The sequence below is a fragment of the Choloepus didactylus genome, chromosome 6, assembly GCF_015220235.1.
Source record: "Choloepus didactylus isolate mChoDid1 chromosome 6, mChoDid1.pri, whole genome shotgun sequence".
Lineage (NCBI taxonomy): Eukaryota > Metazoa > Chordata > Mammalia > Pilosa > Megalonychidae > Choloepus > Choloepus didactylus.
In genome coordinates this window covers 2,440,362-2,462,553 of record NC_051312.1, presented here as the reverse complement: position 1 = coordinate 2,462,553, position 22,192 = coordinate 2,440,362, and the positions used below count along the sequence as shown (strand labels likewise).

General features: G+C 61.6%; 1 protein-coding gene across 2 annotated transcripts; it reads right to left on the bottom strand.

The window, feature by feature from the left end:
• Positions 1-7,390: 7,390 nt before the first annotated feature.
• Positions 7,391-15,641, bottom strand: MRPL23 (mitochondrial ribosomal protein L23). 2 transcript variants are annotated; one of them, XM_037841246.1, is made up of 5 exons: positions 15,536-15,641; positions 12,465-12,587; positions 11,478-11,560; positions 10,867-10,940; positions 7,391-7,643 (listed from the first exon to the last, which is right to left on the bottom strand). In XM_037841246.1, exons 1-5 carry the CDS (start codon positions 15,550-15,552, stop codon positions 7,488-7,490), a joined length of 453 nt encoding a protein of 150 aa, XP_037697174.1. In that variant the 5' UTR covers positions 15,553-15,641; the 3' UTR covers positions 7,391-7,487. The 2 variants fall into 2 exon arrangements, with proteins under 2 accessions (XP_037697174.1, XP_037697175.1); XM_037841247.1 differs by lacking the exon at positions 15,536-15,641 and adding an exon at positions 13,478-13,636.
• Between the last annotated feature and the right edge of the window lie 6,551 nt (positions 15,642-22,192).

The window sequence follows — 22,192 nt, the reverse complement described above, 5'->3', positions numbered from 1 at the left end:
TGGCCTGCTCAGAACCTGCAGGACGACCGTGGAGGCCGGAGGGTGGTCCTGGAGCCGGCCGGGGAGTGCGTGGCCCCCACGGGCACCTTGAGCCCCAAATCCTGGTGGCCTCTTGGCCACAGACCTGGAGGATGCTGCGCCTCTGCTCGGGGTCTCGAGGCTCCCGCAGGAGGCCCCCTAGGAACGGCAACAGAGACCCCCACCCAGGAAACACGCTCCTCCAGGCTGGCCACGGCCCCTGCCATCCCCGGGACTCCCGCAGCCTCAGCTCCCACCCCTTCAGCAGCGGGGCCCACAGGCGGGTGGCACCTGGGGGTGCAGGCCATGAGGGCAGAAAGAGTGAAGCCCCGAGAGTGGGGAAGCAGGCGAGGGACCGAGGGGGTGGAGGGAAGGGGAGGGAGGGGGAAGGATGGAGGGGGAGGGAGGGAGGGTGGGAGGGAGGTGGGGTGATGGGAGGAGGGAGGGAGGGAGGTGGGGAGGTGGGGAGGTGGGGAGGAGGGAGGGAGGGTGATGGGGAGGTGGGGTGACAGAGGAGAGTGGGAGGGAGGTGGGGTGATGGGAGGAGGGAGGGAGGGAGGTGGGGAGGTGGGGTGATGGGAGGAGGGAGGGAGGCTGGGAGGGAGGTGGGGTGATGGGAGGAGGGTGGGAGGGAGGTGGGGAGGTGGGGAGGAGGGAGGGAGGGTGATGGGGAGGTGGGGTGACAGGAGAGTGGGAGGGAGGTGGGGTGATGGGAGGAGGGAGGGAGGGAGGTGGGGAGGTGGGGTGATGGGAGGAGGGAGGGAGGGTGGAGGGAGGTGGGTGATGGGGAGGAGGGAGGGAGGTGGGGTGATGGGGTGGGGTGAGAGAGAGGTGGGAGCCTCACCCAGAGTGGCCTGAGCCCAGGCCCTGGGGTCACCCCTCCCGGGCACCCCTCTCTTGCACGCACCCCCCCCCCCCCCAGCAGGAAGCTGCAGGCTGAGCTCGGCCTCCCGTGGGGGCCCACAAATGAGATGTCACACAGCTCGGGGCTGAGTGGCCTGTAGGGCCGGGGACACCCAGAGCTCCCGCTGTCGGAATTCCAAACACTTGGTAAAGAAGGGCTGCAGGCCCAGCACCTTGTTCTGTTTAAGAGGCCGCGTCACCCCTGCCCCGGGCCCGCGCGGGGGCTGCCGGGAGGGCGGGAGGGGGCCGGCCCGCAGCAGGGGGCTCCCCGCAGGGTGTGGAGGGGCTGGGGCCCGTTAGCCGCCCCGGGGGCTGAGCTCTGGGAGCCCCCAGGCTGCTCAGGCCGGGGTGTGGCTCCCGGGACTCTGCAGCCAAGCCCCCCACTGTCACCCACGCTGGCCCTGTCGCGTCTCAGGGGTCCGTGGGTGCACCCCCACAGTCGCGGCTCCCCAGCCCACGATGGGCCCTTGGGAGCTGCTGGCTGCACCTGACGGTTGCCAGGCCCCTCGATGTCTGTGACTTGTTAGCTGGGTGTGAACAGCGGGGGGCTCAGGGCCTGGGTCCTGGCACTGCCCCCGTGGCTGTGCCCTGGCGGGTCCTGTCACCAAGCGGACGCTGTGAGGGCTGGTGAAGGCACCCACCCATGCAGCAGGTGCCCCGAGAGCTGCTTTAACTGCCGGGTGCGTTAGTGCTGGTGGCTCAGGCAAGACACCCCTTCTTTTCACCGGCAGCACCCCCTGTGCTGCAGCTGCCCCTGAGGCCCCGAGGAGGTTCCACATGTGAGGGGACACATGTCCCCCTGGACGCCCACCAGGAAGGGCCTCGGGGGTGACAGCAAGGGGTCTGGGTCCCGCAGGGACGGTGTCTGGCATCCAGGCATGCCAGGGTCCACGCCTTGACAACCTTCTTGGGGGGCCCTGGGGAGCTCCCCGGTGAGGCTGCCCCACAGCAGTGGGGGAGAGAGAGTCACGAGAGCTCCCACTGGGGGTCACCCGCCCACCCTATCCGACCTCGAGCCTCCACCAGAAGAAGGGCTCGCTGGGGCACCCCGAGTCCCACAGCCCTGCAGGGAGATGCGGGGGCCTCCCCGTCTGACGTCTGAGTGGACAGAGGTGGCTGAGATTCAGGGGCCAGGACGCAGCCGCCCTTCCCAGGGTGCCCAGAGGGAGGGTGGCAGCCCGGGGCGAGCCCCCCAGGATGCCTGCTCTGAAACGGAGGAAGTGGGGACCCCCGCCCCGCCGAGCTGGCCACGTGCGGAAGGAAAGCAGGGCCCCCACCTTCGCGCCGGGGCTCCAGCATCCACAGGGACCCGGGCCAATCAAAGCCAGATGTGGGAGCAACACAAAAACGCTGATTATTCCACGAGTCGAGGCCGTTTGCAGGGGAGCCTGAAGGGCCGAGGCCGGGCTGGCTGCGGGGGAGCAGCGGGGCAGAGTGGGTCCCTGGGGTGACCGAGTGCCAGGGCCTGGTCAGGGCGGCTGGCAGGCTGGGCCAGGGCAGACCCTGCAGGACACGCCTGTGCCAGAACCCCCCACCTCCTTTTCCCGAGGAGCTCAGGGCCTGGGTGAGGGGATGGGGCGGGCACCCACACACCCAGCAACCTGGGCTCTGCCCGGAGACCCCCGCGGCCGCACAGCAGAGCTGACCCGATTCAGCAGGATGTTAGGGGGCAGGAGCGGCAGGGCCGGGGGGGGGGGCAGAATTTAGGGAAGGTGAGGGCAGAGGTGCGGGGACGGGAGGGGCTGGCAGGGGCTGGAGGGGAGGCTCCGGGACGCCCCCCGGGCCTGCCCCAGAACTGCCCCTCAGATGGCACCCTCGCCCCTTCTCAGTGCCGCTGTCCCAGGCAGGCTTTGGCCACAGGGTGGTCCGAGGCGACGGCCCCAGCCCCCCAGCCACTTTGAGGGATCTTTGGACACTGAGAAATTCCCTGTCACAGCGACAGGACGCCCCAGCCTCAGCCTCAAATGTTCCCTGGAGACGTGGACACAGCATCTGCCCACAGCGGCCCAAGGGTCCGTCCAGCAGCAGGGGACACAGTGTGGTCTGCCCGCGTGGCCCGTTATTCGGACCCAGAAGGAAAAACACTCAGGCACACACACGTGCACTATGTACACCCATGTATGCACACACACGCACTCACGCACACTTGCACACACACACTCCAACACGGATCAACCTTGAGAACGTGGTGCTGACGGAGAGGCTCCACACAGCAGGAGCACACGCTGTTCAGGTGCACTGATGTGCAACCTCGGGGACGGGCCACTCCACGGGGACCCAGCAGTTGGGGCTCCCAGGCAGGGGGCGAGGCTGCTGGAGCAGGGTCCGGGGCCTATTTCCGGGGGAATAAGGGTGATTAGGGTGGCGGCCGCACAGCTCAGCCTCTAGTCAAAGCTCACGAGCTGTGCACTGCCCAGGGTGAGTCCCATGGTGTGTGTTTCATCTCAATAAAGCCGTTTAAAGGAAAGAAGGGAGCAGAAGGTCCACCATGGGAAGGCGTTGAGTCCACTGCCAAGATGTCTCAGATGGGGAGACCCCTCAGGGGTCCTGACACCCACTCCAGGCGTGGCCCAGAGCCACTTTCAGGCCGCCATGCCCGTCAGCGGGGACGGCCGGACGCGCCCACATGCTGGACTTGGAGCCTGGCCCGTCCGGCCTGTGGCTGTGTCACTTCTTCCCTTCTTGGGGCGTAGGAGGAGGCTCCAAGATCGCGGCCTGCTTGGCTCCCCTTTGGGGGTGCGGTTTCTGTCATTCTTCACCATCTCAGGGCCCAGCGGAGGAGGGCGAGAGGAGCCACGGGGCCCTGGGCCTGGGGCCCTGGCAAGGGGCAGGCGACGGGAGCGAGAGGGGCTGGGACTTGCCCTGGGGGTCCCAGCCATGTGAGGACGGGGAGCCCCCGACATGGGCAGCCCCAAACAGTTACAGGCAAAGGGGCCAGGACAGGCGGGGATGAGCGGCCAGCTCTCCATGGGCCCCGGAGCTGGACATGAAGGCGACATGGGTGGAGGCCGCCCCAGGGAGGGCTTCAGGGGCCCTGAAGAAGGCAGCCAGTGGCAGGCCACTGCCCAACAGCGTCTGCTCCGGCCTGGCGTCCCCACCAGGAGCTGCGTCCCTGCCAGGCCACGCGCCTCTACCTGTGGGCACAGAGGCAGGGACCCTGAGCCCCCGGTCTCTGGCTGTGGCACGCAGGCTCCTCAAGGGCCACAAGGCCTCTTCTGGGGCTCCCCCAGCCTCCTACTAAGTAAACAGACCCTTGTGGGGAGCTGATGGACAAGCCTCGGCCAACCCTTTGGGGGCCCAGGGGCCAGGGTGGGGGTGGGGATGGCGCGGGGCTGACATTCAGGCCAGCAGGGCCCCTCGGAGATGGGAGACCCCTCCAGTCCCCAGGACAGACGAGGCTGGTGACCAGGCATTGGGACCACCACCTCCCAGCTTTGCAAGAGGAGAAACTGAGTCACAGAAGGCCCGTTCATGCAGCCTTATCCCCCGGAGGAAGGGGCCTCCTGCCACCCCTCTCTGTTCCGTGAGTGTGCCTGGGAGGGAGGCCGTGGCCGAGCCCTGGGCACTCTGGATGGCAGGGCCTGTACTGCCCGCTCCCTCACCCCAGCGTCCTCTGTCCACACTGACCGTCTGTCCCTCCTCTCACCCCCCACACCCCGTGGCCCGGACTCCCCGTTACCAAGTGTTTGGACACAGCCGCTCCTGATGGTGGGGGGCCCGTGACAGCGTGAGGCCCGGGCAGGTGTGGGCGCGAGAGCCGCCAGGAGGCGCCGTCAGCTCTGGGGGACATGGCAGCCTCAGTAGGGACGCGCCCACCTGCCCTCCTGTCTAGGGGAACAGTGTCCCGGGAGGGGCTGGGCCGTGGCGTCAGAGCCAGGGTTCCCCTCTAGGGCCAGCGGGCCGGGGACCTCGTTCCCGGGGGGCAGGGCAGGCAATGCGAGGGGCCACCTTCAACACCTGCCCCCTCCTTTCACTCACTTCCTGGGAGCCCAGGGACCCCCCACCTTCTGCACCTCGGGCACCTTCCTGAAGGCACAGGGAGCTGCCGGGATGGGCCGCCCCGTGGGGGTGTGAGGAGAGAGGGGGCCCACCTCCCACCCTGGAAGGAGGGCAAGCGGAACGGGGGGCACACAGCATGGGGAGGGGTGGCCAGGGCAGGGCGGAAAGAACGGGGGGCACACAGCATGGGGAGGGGTGGCCAGGGCAGGGCAGAAAGAACGGGGGGCTCAGGGCCACTGGGGAAGTCAGGGATGCCTGGCCCCGCCAGGTGGGCTTTTCACAGATTCCAACGGTATGGGTGATGCAGGATGGGGTCCCCCCAACGCCGGAATCTGGGGGCCCTGGCCCTTGGCCACATGAGTGATTTCTTGACCTCAACCCCTCAGAGCCTGGAGCCAGCCCAGAAGGATGGAGCACGTCCAGGCCCTCGTCCTCCCGCAGGCCCTGCCATCCAGTGTCCCCGGCTGTGTCCCGCCCTGCCGGCAGCACCCGTCTAGGAGCCCAGGCGCCCGCCCTGGAGGGTAGCAGGGGCCAGCACCCCGGGGGGCTGCGGGACCCGGGCACCCAGTGCCCCAGGCGGCCTTCCCGGTGGCACCTGGCTCCTACCCCAGGCTGCCTTGCGCGCACACACACCTGTACTCAGGCGTGCACACATCCACATGCACACACAGCCACACCCGCTCACTCCCTTGTGCCCAGCCACAGTGCCCACCGGCACATAGCCTGCTGTCGGCCCAGGGCCCCCGGCACCCCTGCTCACCGGGGCCGCATGGGAAACGGAACTCACCTGGGAGGATGCGGGGGCCTGCCTGACCCTGGCAGACCTGGGGGGCCTCTGCTGCTCCCGCAGCTCCCCAGACAGGGTCAGGCTTGCCCGTTGCCTGGTGCCAGGGTGCGACTGGGTGTCCACGGGGCCGTGTGCCCTCAAGTCTGGCTGGGGGGCAGCCAAGCTGCAGCTCCCATGGGAGACAGGGCCCAGGTACAAGCGTGGCCCCTCTGCAGGCTCCAGGTGCTCACAATTCCACGCAAAGGCTTTAAATAAAGCACGAGGGGTGGTGCGTGACACCGAGGTGTGCAGGGGGTGTGCTTTTTGTTTGGACGTCCACGGTTGGGGTGTGTGTGTGGGGGGGTGAACAGAACTGGGAGACCCAAGTAATTCCCAGACGATGACTCCCTGGAACCCTAGAACTGGAGCTGTTGGCCCACAGCAAGGTTGGGGTGGTGGGGGAAAGGTGGGGTGCTCCCTCTGGGCCTGTGTTTTGGGGGACAAGCAGGAAAAGCTTGATGAAAGGCTAAGAACACCAGGGATGAATAGGGGTCCCCACCAAGCCGCCCCTTCCAGGTTCTGCAAGGAACTGGGCCCCGGGGAGGGCGTCAGACCCCAGCCCAGGCAGCCCCGGAGGACCTGTGCACCTCCAGTCCCTCTTCTGAAGACGAAGCCTGGACCCATGCCATGCCGTGCAGCCCAGATTCTGGGACACCCCCGCCCACAACCCTGGAAAGGTGCTGTGGAAAATGTCAAAACCTGCTCAGGTCTAATATCTACCCCAGGGGCCCGGAGACGGCCCCAGCTGCGGGGAATTTGCTACCAAAGGCACCCGCCAGCCTGTCCAGCGTATGCCCAAGGAAAGAGGGGTGCGGGGACCCCGACCTTGCTCCCGCGGGCAGGGCTAGGCAGACAACGGCTCCTTGCCAGGGCCTGGCCGGGCCTGAGAGCCAACACCAGCCTTCAAGGAGTTACAGACGCGCCTGAGCCGCAGCCTTGGCTGGTAGAAGGGCAGCAACCAGACGGCCGCCTGGAGACCCCTAGGGGAGGCCCACACCCCGCTCAACTGTGGGGTCCCCAGGCTCCCTCTCCGTCCCGATCACCCACTTCCCTTCCGGCCCAGAGAGCCCCGGAACACTCTGTGTGGAAGTCACCAGGGCACCTTCTCCTCTTCAGCTTCCAGACCCCAACACCGACCCTCGGCCCCAGGCCCCGGCCACCCGGCAGCTCTCTCTGCTGTCACTGCCTGGCGACGCTGCGGCTTTCGGGTCCCTCTGCAGCCCCCAAGTTGCTAGGACCGTCTCAAGGTCCTGTTTGTGGACTGGGCCATATCTGAACCCTTAGCCCCGAGTTCCCTTCCTCAGTTTCCACAACAAGGGCCACCGACCCGGCTGAGCAGATGGGGCCGTCCATGCCTGACCACCCCAAGGACCAGCGTCCCCCAAGCTCGCCCTGTCCCCTCCCCGCCAAGGCCCAGCTTTTGAAACACAGGATCTCAACGTTTTTCTTGCCGCCTTTCGTGTGCTCGTCTCTTCCTCTAGAACGGGCGCCCTACGCAGGCAGGAAGGAGGTGCCCTGCTCCAGGCCCACCTCCTTCCTCCCTGGGGCTGGCCAAGGCCTCCTGCCCTCAAACTCCCGAGGGGCCACCCCACTATCAGGACGGCAGCGGCCTGCCCCGAAGAGAAGGACACAGGGCTCTCCAGGCCTTTTTCCAGGCAGCAGGGCTTTATTTGGGGGGTGAGGAGTGGGCTCCACGCGTGGGTCCGTCGTGGCACCGAGCGGAGCCCAGGCTGTGTCCCTGTCACAGGCCGAACCAGCTGGGGATGCCAGGCCGGCGGGGGTCGGGCCGCTGCCGCTCGTCCTCCAGGAGCTTGGCCTGCACGTCCTCCACGGAGCCGCCGGCGCTCGGCCCCTTCTCGGGAAACAGATCAGGGAAGGCGAAGGTCTGCCCGTGAGCCTGCAGAGAGGACCCCAACGTCCGGCCAGGCCGCCTCTCCCCTCTTTCACCCCAGAGCCTTCTAGAAAGGCCCATCTGTGGGGAGTGGAGGGACGGGCACGTGGGGGCCCCTCTGTCTGCACCCCCCTCTCGGCTCGCCCCGGCTCTCGTCCAGCAGAGGAAACCGAGGCTCACAGCCGGCCCCCCTCTGTGGACATCCCCCCTTCATGGAGCGGCACGCGCTGGCTGCGGCCTCGTTAAAAGCAGCCCAGCAAAGCGCCCATTCACGGCGGGCCTGGCCTCGGCAGCCCCAGGCAGGAACACGGCACAGAAAAGCACGACACAAATCACGCCTGGTGCCACGCTGAGGCTTTTTCCATCCAAAATGCCTGCGGGCCTCCACCCACATTAAAGCCTCCCCTCCTCCCGGCTCCGAGCCTGGCCAAGAAAATGCACAGAACATACAAAGAAACGCACATACACAGCAGCCCATAAATCAGGGGCGGCTCTGCAAATTAACCGGGTTTGCGTCTTTCAGGGCAAGTCCAGAACGTGGCGGCGGCCAAGCCCCAGCCCGGACCCTGCGCGGGGGTGGGGTCCCGCGGGGCCCCCGGGGGGGAGGGCAGGCTGCTCGTGGGGCCCCGAGCAGATCTGGGCTGACGTCGCCAACTCCTGCCAAGCAACTCCGAGATAAGGAGCGAGCGACAGAGGGACGGGCGGCGGGCAGGGGCGGGGGCCGCCGGGCACCCCTCCATCCTTCCCGTTTCTCCGTGGGTAACGGGGCCTCGGGAAATGGCGGCTGCGTCTGGAACATTTTAATAAGCAAGATCAGGAAAGTGCAGTTGGCTCTCCGAGACCCTTGTTTTGTAAAGAAATTTGGCTTTGGGCAAGCAGCCAAGTTTGATCTGAAACAGCCCACGTATTCCGCCCTGAGAAAGGAAGATTTATAAATTCTATCCCACGGAGCCGAGTGCATGGGCTGGGGCGACGAGAAGCAGCAACTGCGAGCTCAGTAGCCAGCCTGCGGGAAGATTAGCTTACCCTGCTCAAAACTTGTTTTTTCTTTTTTAAAATACCAAAGGGAAACAGTTTACATGAGGGCTAATCACCCAGAGGGAGGAATTCAAATTTAATATATTGAGGTGATTCTGCTAGTCTTCTGAGGCGACGGGAACCCAGAATGACATTCTAAGACATACATACAAAAATTGCAACTTGCAATGGAGTTGCACACACAAAGCCATGTGTGGGTGCTGAGGCCGTGGTCGATGGCTGGGTCCCCAGGGCCCCTTCTTCTAGAAACAGTCACCTGGCACTTAGAAAAGTCAAAGCCTCACTCTTTCCAGAGAGAGAGAAAGCCGATCGGTGGGAAAAGAACAGAGAAGGAGAAAAACGTCATCAGGAAAAGTAAAAAGCCCTGCCCACTTTCTGTGCCCCCTGCCCAGGCCCTGGGCCCAGCACTCCCCAGCTCCCTGGCAGAGGGTCCGGGGCCTCCCTGGCGGGGGCCTGTCACACCACTCACTGAAACGCGGTTCTGTGTAAACACGGCTGTGCCTCTCCGGTGGCTGGAGGTCAATGCTCTTTTTGTTATTTGGGGAACCGAGGCACCACCAAGGACTTGGGGCCAAAGAGATGTTTGTCAGGTTGTCAGAGAAAAAATGTGGGACTCCCACGACGTGGGACAGGGTCTTCCCGCAACAGCCAACTTAAAAATAAACCCTGTCCCTTAACCTGTGCTCCTGCTGGGCCTTCCGCGGGTTCTACAATCCACCCTGTGATCTAGACGCCCAGAAGTGGGGCCCGCGGGAGCCCACCCTGGACAGATGCAGGGCAGAGTGGGGTCTCCACAGGCTCCCAGGTGTCCATCAGGGGGGACAGGGAGCCCCTAGGAGAAGGGCATATGTCCGACTGGACTGAGGCAACTGAAAGATTTGCTGGAGTTCATGACACTGGTGGTGGTGGGGGAGGGCGGTGTGTTACAAATTTTAATTTGGCGCGGCGAGGTGCCGTGCTGAGCTGGGTGCTTTCTGTGCCCAGTTGCCCTGCCTCATCTCCCTGCCTCAATTTCACAGACGTGCCGAGTGGCAGCTGCAGGCGCCAGAGCTAAGCCCTGCTAAGTTCCATTTTCATGACCGACGTGGGGCCTGGAGAAAAATGTGAGAGCTCAGATGACTCAAAAGCCACTTGTAACCGTAGCCGCCTCCAGGGCCCATGGCGAATGTCAACTGGCCGCTGTGACAGGGGCAGATGGCCGCCCAGCTTGGACACACAGGCCGCTGCAGGGCGAACGGCCGTACTCTTCACCCAGACGGCCAGAGCCACGCACAGCAAGCATCAGGCCAAGCGACCATGGGGCCCAACAAATGTGACCATTTTCCAGAAAAACGGCCGTCCTTGCTGGGTCTCCCGACAAACTGCATCCTCCCCCCCGAGTCGGGCCCCTGGTCTGGGCCGCGGCTCCGCAAGGACGCCACTGCCACCTAGCGGCCGGCGCCAGGCACTTGGGCAGCTGCCTGCTCGCGGGGGCCAGGCCCCGGCCTGACTGGCAGGGCTTCCCCTGCAGGCCCCCGATGCCACGTGGCACCCCAGGCCGGCCGCCGGAGGCTGCAGAGGGGGACTGGGGTCTCGGTCGGGAGCCCACTGAGGAACGGGCAGGGGCTACTGACGTCCCCACTTGCCTGGACCCCAAGCAGGGCTCTGAAACGGGGTCTCACTCCTGACACCCACGTGTCTGGATAAATGATGGCTGGCACGGCTCATGGGCCCTTTCTCCCGGGGTGGCCGCCGGCTTGGCAGCATCTGCCCTCCTGCCACGTGGCCCCAGGAGCGGGCCCTGCGAGGGCGGGAGCTGGGCGGGTGGGCTGCGCCCCTCTGGAGGGTCCGACTTGCAGCCTGAGACCCCCTCATTGCCACTTTCCTGTTCCCAGAGGGCACTCACTGGCGCCCCGGGTGCGGCCCCTCGCCTGCGCCTAGGCCTGGACATCACAAAATGGCCGGCAGCCCGGGACGTGCGCGAGATGTCCCAGCGCCCACGCGGGCCTGGCCGGAGCAGCCCCCCTCACGGCCCCCAGCTCTTCCTTGCGTTTCCTCAGGGACTGTAATTATTCACGGGTATCTCGGCTCCGGGCTGCGAGCCCAGGAGGGCCGGGGGCTGCTGGCTCAAGGCCGCCCGCCCGCCGCCCCCGCCCGCCAGGGCCGCGGCCCTGCAGATTAGGCTGAGGCTGGGCCCCCGGCGCTGACTCACCAGCTGCACGTAGGCCACCTTGGAGTCGGGCCTCTTCAGCCGCACGTTCCTGTGGTCCCGCCTCCGGCTGGAACCTGGGGGAAGGGGGAAGGGGCTCAGCAGGGCCTGCCGGAGCCCACCCGCTGTGGCACAGTCCTTCACGGCCAGCACGACGTGCACCCCAACCCCAAAAGGGACTATTTTAAATGGGACTATTTTCTGCCTTTACACAATAGCTTCTAACATAGCTCCAGAGGCCGGGGTCCCCCGGGAAGCCCTGGGCTCGGGCGAGGCCCCGCAGGGAGGACCGTGTGCCCCCACTGCGCCCCTCCCCCTCCCCCACTCTCCTCGGCCCTGGCTAAAGGTTGTCAGATTTATGACAAGGGGGCGACACCGGTCACCGGCAAAGGAACAAGAAAGAGGCTCTCTCCCAACTGCAGGAGGGAGTCAAGGGTGCGCTCTGCGGAGGGGCCTCGGGAGTGCTCGGGACAGCCCACCCGGATCCGATGCAGCCCTGGGAGTGCCCCAGCCTCATTGGGTGCGAGGGGCGTCTGGCACCCAGGCCTTGGGGCAGCTGTACGGGCATCGGGGCCTGAGGTGGGGAGGCCAACACCCTGGCCGGGTGCACTCACCGTGTTGCACCCGTGTGCGCACGGCAGCCACGGGCACACCGTAGATGCTCTGCAGGTAGTTCCTGACGTCCACTCTGGTCATCCTGTGGGAAAGGAGAGGCCGTGTCAACGGGGCTATGGACAGCACCACCACACCAGGCAGACGGCCAGCCTGGGGAGGGAGAGGGAAGCCTGGGGTACACTCTCCCCACACCCCAAGCCACCGGCACCAGGCATCAGGGCTGCACCATCGGCCTCAGTGTCCCATCACCGCTGCCCTCACCCACGGGGCCTGGCTCCCAGGCAGAGCCACTCCCGAGGGAAGTGACGGTCTCTGAGAGCCCCCTGCCTGCAGGGACCAGGTCTGCCCCGGCCTGCCCAGTGGCCACAGCGTCCTCACAGCACTTCCTGGAAATGCTCTGTCAAGGTTTGGCGGCCATGTCCCATTCCTCTTCCCCCAGAGCTGTGATAACCTTTACAATCAGCCTCTGGGGTCTTCCGCCTGGCCTAAAAGGCTCAAAGGTCCCGACCCTCAGTCCAGACACGAACGTCACCCCATCACCCTCCACAGCGGTGGCGTCCTCAGAACCCAGAGCCACATCCCACAGTTCTGGGCACAGGGAGGCTGGCGTGTCCTTCCAGGACCCCGCAGCAGCGTCCGTAAGGGTGGGGGGCGTCACGAACTGCACAGCCCGAGAATGGACTGGAGGACCCACACATCGGAAAATGTCCTGGGCACCCAAGGGGTCACGGCTCGCTCCCACCCAGTGAGACAAGAACTCAACAAAGGGCTTGAGTGAGAGGCGAGACCCAAGCCCTGGCCTTGCCCACGGCGGGGAAGAAGTGAGGCTGTGGGCCAGTGCAGCTGCCCACGGTTCTACAGTCACCACCATCTGCCATGGAGCTGCCTGCAGCGTTCCCACAGCAGGGAGGACCCCAGCTTGGACGCAGTTAAAACACGTTGCCCAGGGCTAGAACCTGGGCCTCTGGGGGCTTCCGGGGACTTACTCCATGGGGACCTGGAACTGCACGGTGTCCTCGGGCTGGGCCGTGCCGGGCCTCACCAGCCGGATGAAGAAATTGGTGCGGAAGACGCGGAGCTGGGGGTTGCCCAGCTGGTACAGAGGGTACCTGGGAGGCAGAGATGCATTTCTGCGTTAGCACCCGGAATCCGGCGCCAGGCATGCCCACCCCCAACGAGGGCTCCCGGCAGGGTTGGGCAGGGGGCACTGTCACCACCCCGAGGCAGCACCCAGCGGAAGGGTGGTTGGCAGGGAAAGTGTGGGCGGCCGGTTAAGCTGGTGTCTGGGACCCCCGTGGGGCCAGGGCTGACCCCCTCCAGCCCAGCCGAGCCTCAGCGGCCCGACCAACGGCACCAGGTGAGCAGGGGCCGGCGGAGGTCATGCCCTCCACGTCACGGGCAGTGAGGCTCAGAGATGCCAGCCCCTGGGGCACCCCGTTAATGAACCCCCAGAGAGAGCCAGGCCCTCCACAGTGCCGGTTCTGCTCAGGAGAGGTGACCAACGAGGATCATCCGTGTTCTAAACCTGTTCAGCCCCCAGGGCAAGGGGCTCAGGGAGGCCCGAGCCCAGGCTCACACAGAAAGCTCATCTCTGTGCCCTGCCTGCAGGGAAAACCCAGCTCCAGGTCTGACCAGGAGAGGGGAAAACACGTGGCAAGTGGCTCACAGCCACGCGGGGCTGCTTTCGGGGAACTGGTGAATCCTTTCAACAGAAGTCACCGGCTACGAGTTGACCCATCAGCCCCAGTGTCCCCCAAACCCAGGTCCGGACAGCCGCCTTAGCAGCACTGGCCCCACTGGCCACGTGTGCTGAACACAGGGAGCCTGCGCCCGGGGCAGGGGTGACGTGCGGAATCCCCTCCAGGTGCTCTGTCCCACCCCCGACTCCCCTGCCCGCTGAGCCTCAGAGCAGGGTGGGGGCTGGGCCCAGGGAAAAGCCGGGGCCAATGGGGGCCGCGGTACCACCCAGAAGACTTTGCTTTTCCCGCCACTGACCAACCTGCAGCTTTCCATGCAGGGCCCTGGAAACCGCCCGACTGCAGCCCCGGCGGCACCCTGTTTTGGCCTTCCGCTGGCTCAACCGCGGCCAAGGTGGGTCAGTGGTGGGGCCAGGGGTGCCGGGGTGCTGGGAGGGCAGGCTCAAGTGGTGAAGGGGTACGGGACTGAACCAGGACAGTGGACGCCTCCTGGCCACACATTCAGACCATGGCCAGGCACAGCCCCTGCTTGCTCCAAGGCTCCGGGACCTGGTGGGCACGGGGGGGGTTCTCGCGGTGGGCAAAGGGCCCACATCCTCTCCCCGGTGACCGCCAGTGGCACTGTAGGTGGGCAGTGTGGGGACAGGGGTGCAGCTTCCTCTCTGCACCTCCACAAAGCCCCAGTGTGGGGTTCTGCAGGGGCTTGCAACATGCATGTCTCTTCTCCCTGTTTGCACAGAACTTTCAGGGCCCCACCCCAGAGACCCCCCAGGTCTGAGCACCCTCCTCAGCAGGGCCCTCTCTCCTGAGTTCTGGAACATTCTTCTGGCCCTTGCCTGCTCCCAGGAACACCCCCCCCACCTCTGCACCTGGCTCAACCGGACCCCACCCTCTCCACAGTTTCACTCACCCCCAGGGCCACCCCCGCTCCTGGGAGCTTTCAGGAGATCTCAAACTTAACATATTTCAAGTGGAACTCCCTGCCTGAAAGCACCAGGACACGAAGCCCTGGCGCCGGGCCAGCGCTTACCCCCCACCCCACCCTGTGGCCCTGCGTGACTCAGCCCTGATCCCACCTCGCCCCCACCCCACCCCGCATCCCACCCTTGAGCAAGTCCTGGCAGCTCACAGGCAAAGGGGTGAACCCTGAGTTAACCCCAAGTCTGCCGGGCGGCTGGCCCGCTTCAAGTTTTGACTCCTCGAGGGCAGGGGCCTCCCCCCTCTTTAAGGCGCAGCCCCCCAGCACCTCTCCAAGGTTGGCCTGTCCCTGCTCTCTCGAGCCCTGCACCCAGGACCCCCCACCCACAGCCTGGTTCCTCCACCCACATCCTCATCTATCCCTGGGAACCTCTCTGAGGATGTAAGGACTCAGCCTACCCCAAACCAGACTGGGTACTGTTCCCCGAAAGGCCCAGGGAGCCAACTTCCACTCACTCGTTCCTTCAGTCATTTGTTCACCAAGAAGCACGAAGCACGAAGCACTTCCTGTCTAAACCATGGGGTACAAAGGACAAGGCAGGGCCCAGCCCCTGGGGAGCACCCATTCACAGGCCCCACAGTGCTGGGGTGGGGGTGGCAGTGGGGGACGGGTGGAGGGAGACTCCAGAACAGGGAACCTCTGAGCAGAGCTGGGAGTGAGCACTGGCTGGTCTCCCCTCTTCTCCCTCTGAAAAAGCCCAGCAGCGATTCTGTCCACTTCCCTTTCTTCTACCACTCTAATCTGCTCCCAATTTCACTAAATCAGGGTTTCTGCGACTGGGCAGGCGCCACTGATACTTGGGGTGAGGTCATTCCTCGCTGTGGGGGCCCCCAGGACGGTCAGCAGCACCCCCGGCCCGCACCCACTCGAGGCCAGCAGCGCTCGGCCCCCTCCCCTTCGGCTCGCGACGACCCAAAATGTCTGCGGCCACTGCCACGTGCCCCTGCTCTCCCGAACCCCCTCTGCCCCTGCCCGGCCCCCGGCCCCATCCTGCCGTCCCCCTCCCCCGAGGCCGCGACCCCGGCTTCCTGCAGCTCCCCCAGGCGCGCGCCTTCCTGCCCCGCGCTCCCGCTGGTGCCTGGCCGTCTGCGCCCGGCGCCCGGGCCCTTCCTGCGGAGACCTCGCGGGCGCTCCCTTCCCAGGGGCCTCTCCTGCCCCCCACCCTCCCCCGGGCCGCGGCCCCTCCAGGTCTCCCCCCCCCGACCTGCCCCCCGACCCCTCCCAGATCCCCCCGGGCCACCCCCTCCCGGGGCTCCGCCCCCCCCCCCAGGGCATCCCGCCCCCGGGCCGTGTGCGTCTGTTTGTGCCACTGGAGGGGCGCCCTCGGGGGGCCGTGCGGGGCGGAGGCGGGGGCTGCGGGCGGGCGGGCCGCTCTACTCACAGCACGTTGCGCGCCATGGCGGCCGCCGACGGCGCTTCCGGGGCCCGCGCGGGCGGAAGGAGCAACGCGCCCGGCCCGCGCCCCGCGCCGCTGGCACAGCGCCCCCTCGCTTTCCGGGAGGTCGCGCGCGCCGCCGCCCCGCACGGCCGCCCGCAGCCCCGGCGCCCCCACCCGCACGGCCCGCACGCGAGGCCCCGCCCCCGTCCCGACGCGAGGCCCCGCCCAGCGCGCGCTTCGCACCCGGCCCCGCCACCGCGCGGCCAGCACGCGAGGCCACGCCCGTCGCAGGCCCGCCAAGCCCGCAGGGCCCGCACACCGCCCCGGCCACGCCCCGCGCCCCCCCTCCACACAGCCCCGGTGCCGCGAAGGCGCGAAGCGCACAAGGCCCGGCCCGGCCGCGCCCGTCAGCCTCTCGGGGGGCTGCGAGGGTGGGCGGGGGCCGGGGGGCCGGGCGCCCCCTTCCTGCCCCGGGCCGCGGCCGCTTCCCCTCCTGCGTCTGGGCGCCCACGGCCCCCTCCCTTGGCCCCCGCAGCCCCGGCGGCCCCTTCCCCTCCCGGGCCCCCGCGCCCCCGGCCCCCCGCCTGGGCAAGGCCCGCACCCCGGGGCGTGGGACCGAATCCGGACTGCGCTGTCCGCCCTCCCTGGACGGCGCTGCAGGAACCGGGCGGGAGAGGCGCCCCGCTCTTCCGGGGGTCCCTGTCTCCCCACCAGACTGGCTGTTCCCCTTTGCCCGCGCGGGGCGGTGGGGGAGGGAGGGGTTGTTGGTATTTCACGCTGACAGCTAGTTCATGGGGTTCGTGGGGTTCGTGGGTTGAAGGTGAGCCCTGAGAGGAAGCCTGCCTGTGGACAGTGGGGTCCACCGAGTGCTGGGGACGAAGAGGGAAGCAGGGGCAGTCCTGTCCACTCTCCAGGCCCTGGGGAGCTGTGGGGCTCCTGGCAGGGAGAGGGTGGGAGTGTGAGCCCCACTGGCTGGCTGTGCCCAGGCCCTGAGGCTGGTGACCCCCCCGCCACACACACACATGTGGCCCCAGGCCTTTGCCAGCAGCAGGCGCTGTGACAGACCCCGGAGAGGAGAGCAAAGCGGGGTGCTGGGGGGAGAGAAGGAGCTGGAGAGCAGGGACCCCAGGGCCAGGCTCCAGTCATGGAGAGCTGACTCTGGTTTTGGCCGCGTTCTGATCCGTAGGTGCAAAGATGTGCTCAGAAACGTGGCAGGAATTTGAGGTTCAGGGATGCACGAGGCCTATGGGAGGGGGCAGCCACTTGATGCCACGGTGGGTTGGGGGGCCCGAGCCAGGTGCTGCGGTTCTCGATGCGGGAAGGGGCCCCCTTAGCACTCGGTCCCCCCTCCTCTGTCCTCTGGCTGGGGCTGGGAATTCCTGAGCACGGAGGCCCTGTCCAACCCCTACAGATACGGTGGCCCCGAGATGGCCGGGGGCCCGTGTGCCCCCCTTCTCTTCCTCCTCCCCAGCTCTCATCAGACGCAAATCCCAGCTCTCCTAGGAGGCCCCTTGTTCAGATCAACGGCACGTCTTCGTGGGGCAGGGTTGCCAGATAAAATACAGGGCGCTCAGTTAAAGTCAAGTTTCAGATAAACGACTCATTTTTTTTAGCTTAAGTATGTCCCATGAATGTTGGGGCGGGGGTGGGGTTCAACTCGGGTGGTCGGAGGAGGCTCTGTGAGAAGATAACGCTCCAAGGCCAGGGAATTGCATGTGCCAAGGCCCTGGGGCGGAGCCCACCCTCAGAGGCCCCCAGCCACCCACAGTGAGGGGCACCCCCACCTCTTCCCCCTCTCCTGCAGGGCATGGAATCAAGTGAGTCAGTGAGTGAGGGTCCCCGGGGGGCCACGGGTGCTCGACAGGGGCGCCGGGATTGGGAAGGGGCTTCATGAAGGAGGGAGGGGGCGCCCGGCAGCCTGCCCCGAGCAGCGGGGTGCTGGGCAGCGAGAAGCTCAGAGGCTCCCAGACTGGCCCTGGGCGGCTGGGGTGGGGATGGGGGGGCTGGTGGGAAGGAGGGAGGAAGGACGGGGGTGGGAGGGGGTGCGGCCGACTGAGAAATCCTTCTCTGCCTCTTTTCCACCTTATCTCTCTTGATAACTGTACATGACGCAGAACTGGTTTGTGAAAGCACGCCCCTGTGTTCGCTCACTTCTGGCCCCACAGGATTTGCAGGGCTGGGCAGCTCCCCGGTGTACCCTAAAATGCAGGCGAGGCTGAGGCGGGTGCCCCGTGGGTCCAGGCGCCAGGCTCAGCCATGACAGAGGCCTTCGGACACTCATGCTCAGTTTCAGCACACACGCTGCAAAGCCCCCCCTCCGAGAACAGAATAATCTAGAAAGGACAGGACATTCTTTGCTGGCTTTTTTCCCACGGGAGGCAGCAAACGTTTCGGCCGCCACCCTGGCGGCTTGGGCACCCTTGCCACTTGCAGGAGAAGAGCTTGGGCTGCCCCTCCTCTGCCCAGGCCCTGCCCCGGGACACCCCCCACTCCCACCAGGTCCACATGGCTCCCTCCAGGGATCCCAAAGCCTTGCTCAGGAGCTCAGCCAGCAAGCAGCCAGCCGGGGTGCCTCGCTGGAATTGGGGCTCTGACCTGTGGCCCCCCAGCCTGAGAAACACATCACCAGGCCTGCGGGACCGAGGGCTCACACCCCTGCCCCGTGCGTGGCCTTGGCAGTCCCTCCCCAGGGCTTCTGCGACCTGCGTACCACCTGTGTCTGCCTCCCCAAAACAGGTGACCCCCCCCCTCCCGTCAGGAGAGCGGGGTGCCAGGATCAGGTGCAGAGGAGGCACGGGATAAAAAATGGCTTGTTTGTGGTCATCACCCTTGGCAAGTGAGGCTGTGAACCAAGGCTTGTTTATGTTCACATTTGTTTGGTTACAAGTGTTTGCATTGTTTTGTCCATTTTATTGGGCATTTGTAGTTCTCATTCTGCAAATCGTCCGTTTGTGTCCCCACTAAAGGCCTGTCCTGTGAGCGTGTGCCCCTTTGTGAAAAGGAAATTTGAAGACGGGGTGAGTGAACGGGTGCCCAGCCCGATTGAGAGTGGGCCTTGATCCAGTGAAAGAAGGGGCCCCTGTGTGCATTGCCACGTGATGGGAAAGCCAAGGAACCCCAGAGATGGGGTTCCTTCCAGCCCCTGGCACTGTGAGCCCATGAAGTCCAGCTGTTAAGCTCACTCACTGCATGGTATATGTTTGAGCAGCCGAGAAACTAAAACATGTGCTTTGCTCATTTTTTTTTTCTATTAGGGCATTAATAATTTTTCTTCTAGGTTTGCAAGTGCATTTAGTGCATGCATTTGTTGTATGACCCCCTTGTCTGTCAAACTTGACTCAGAATAGTTTCCCGGTTTGTCATTTGCCTTTTAAATTTTAAAAACGTCTTTACCACGGTATCGGCATATGATAAACTGCAGATATTTGCCCAGTTTGATCCCTCCTGACATGTTCGAGACAGAGGACATACGCATCCTCACGCACCTCTGGGAAACCCGTCCCTCCCACCACCCCCAGGCAAACAACGACCTGGTTATTTTGCATTTTTTAGAGTTTTGTACAAATGGAGTCGCATGGTATGTGCTCTTTTTTTGGTCTGGTTTCTTTCACTCTGCCTAATTATTTTGAGATGTATCCCTGTCGCTGTTGATTCATTCCCTCTTATCGCCGTTGCACGGACACAGCACAGTTTGTTTATCCATCTACCTACTGATAGACGTTTGGATTGTTTCCAGTTTTTGGCTGTGAAGAACGAAGCTGCTGTTCGCATTCGTGTACAAGTCTTTGTAAGGACATGTGTTTCCTTTTCTCTTGAGTCGATACCTAGAAAGAATGACCAGACCCTGTGGGCGGTGTGCACTTAACTTTTTAAGAAACCGTCGAACAGCGTCATTTTGCACTCCCCCCAGCCATGTACCTTCTCTGCAACCTTGTCAACCCTTGGCATGGCCCATCTTTTCAGTTTCAGCCATTCGAATAGGTGTGTAGTGGACCTCCTTGTGGTTTTAATTTACGTTTTCCCCGTGACTAATGGCACTGAGTGTCTTTTCAGTGCTTACTTGCCATTTGTATATCTTCTTTGGTGAAGTGACTGTTCAAATCTTTTGTCCCCCTCCACCCCCTTTTTAAAAAATTGCTTGTTTTCCTACTATTGAATTTTGAGAGCTCTTTGTATATTCTGATCACGACTCCTTTATTGAATACATGCTTTGCAAAGATTCCTCCCAGTCTGTGGCTTGTTTTTCATCTTCTTTACAGTTTTGGAAAACATGATTTTTTAATTTATCAATGTGTTCTTTCAGAGAGTGTGCTTTTGGTGACCAAAGTCACAAAGGTTTTCTTCTACGTTTTCTTCTAGTAGTTTTATAGTTCTAGTTTTATATTTAGGTCTATGATCCGTTTTGAGTATTTTTTGTAAATAGTGTGACATGTGGATACAAGTTCATTTTTTCCCTTTTGCATGTGGATATACAGTTGCTTAAGCATGATTTGTTGAAAAGGCTATCATTTCTGTACTGCAAGGTCCCTTTGCACTTTTGTCAAAAATCAGTTCTCTACATATGTGCAGGTCTATTTCCGGACTCTATTCTGTTTCATTGATCTGTTTGAGGGTCTTTGTACCAATACATGCTGTTTTGATTACCACAGACGCCAATTCTTGAAATGTTAGTGCTCCAACTTTGGTTTGTTTTTTTGTGATTTTTTTTTTTTCTTCAGGATTGTTTTGGCTTCTCTAGGTGCTTTTCATTTCCTTGCGAATTTTAGACCCAGCTTGTATTTCCTATGAAAAAGGCCTGCCGGAATTTTGATTGGGGTTGCCGGTGGAAAATTGCCGCCATAGTAGTTTTGAGCCTTTAGTTCATACCTACTCTAGGTCTCTCCATTTATGGAGGTCTCCTTTAATTTCTGCCAGCAATGTTTTATAATTTTCAATATGTAGGTCTTTCACCTCTTTTGTCAGATTTATCCCTAAGCATTTCATATTTTTTGATGCCGTTAGAAAGTGACATTTTTTAAAATGTCACTGTCTATTCATTGCTAGTTAGTATATAGAAGTATAATTGCTTTTGGGGTTTTGAACTTTGTATCCTGTGACTTTCCTAAACTCATTACTTCTTGTAGCCTTTTTTGAAATGTAGATTTTATTAGATTAGATATTGTATGTGAATAAAACAGTTTTCCTTCTTCCTTTCCCATCTATGTGACTTTAATTTCTTTTTCTTGCCTAATGGCACCAGCTAGAACCTCTAGTCCTCTGTCGAATGGAAGTGGTGAGGACGACATCTTTGTCTCCGTGGTCTTAGCGGGAAGCTTTCAGTCTTTCGTCATTAGCTATAGGTTTTTCATAGATACCCTTTAATAGGTTGAGGAAACACCGTCTCTATTCCTAATTTGCCGAGTTTTTATCAGAATTGGATGTTGGCTTTTGTCAAATGATTTGTCTACATCTATTGAAGTGTTCTTTTTTTTTTTAAGAATTTGTTAATATGGTGAATTACTCTATTTTTGAAGGTCAACCCCCCTTGCATTCCTGGGGTAAATCCTGCTGGATCATGATGTCTTCCTTTTTTCTGTATGGTTGGATTATATTTGCTAAAATGTTATTTAGAACATTTTATTTTGAATCATTTAGAATTTTTGCATCTGGGTTTGTGAGGGCCCGTGGCTTCTTTTTCCTGTAATGTCTTTCATGTTTTGGTATCGGGGTAATGCTGGCCTCGTGGAATGGGTTGGGCAGTACCCCCCCCCCCAATTCTTTTTGAAGAATTTTACAGCATTCCAATATCTCTTTCTTAAATGTTTGTTAGAATTCACCAGTGTTGTACTCTGGGCCTGGAGTTTTCTTTGTGGAAAGGTTTATAACTATCCTTTCATTTTCTTTAGTAGAAATAGGGTTATTCAGATCATTTCTTTCTTCTTGAGTGAGCTTTAATGATTTCTGTCTTTCAAGAAATATTTCCATTTTATCTAAGTTGTCAGATTTATTGGCATAAAATTGTTCATAATATTCCCATCTAATTCTTTTTTAATATCTGTTGAAGTTCTTCTGATGGCACTTCCCTCATTCCTGATATTGGTAATTTGTGTCTTTTCTATTTCACTTTATTTTAGTTTATTCTGTCCATTTTAATGATCTTCTCAAAGAAACATGTCTTGGTTTTCCTGATCTTTCCTATTGTCTTTTTCTTTTGTGTGTCTTTGATTTCCACTTTGACGTTAGTAGTTGCTTTTTTCCGCTTACTTTGGGCTTAATTTGCTTTGATTTTTCTAGTTAACTTAAAATGGAAGCTGAGGCCATTGATTTAAGACTTTACTTGTTTGCTGATACAGGCAGTTAGTGCTAAACGCCCCCCTCCAATACTGCTTAACATGTCCCATAACTCCTATATGTCGTGCTTTCGTTTTTGTTCGTTTCAAAAATGCTTCCTAATTTCCTTTTAGATTTTTCTTTAACTTGTGGGTTACTTAGAAACGTGTTATTTAATTTCCAAATATTTGGGTGACTTTCTGAGGAATCTTTTTATTGATTGGTAATTTAAATACATTCTGTTCAAAGAATATGATTTATATGAGTTGAATCATTCCCAACTTACTGAGACTCATTTTATGGCTCGGATATGGTCTGTCTTGGTAAATATTCCATATGCACTTGGAAAGA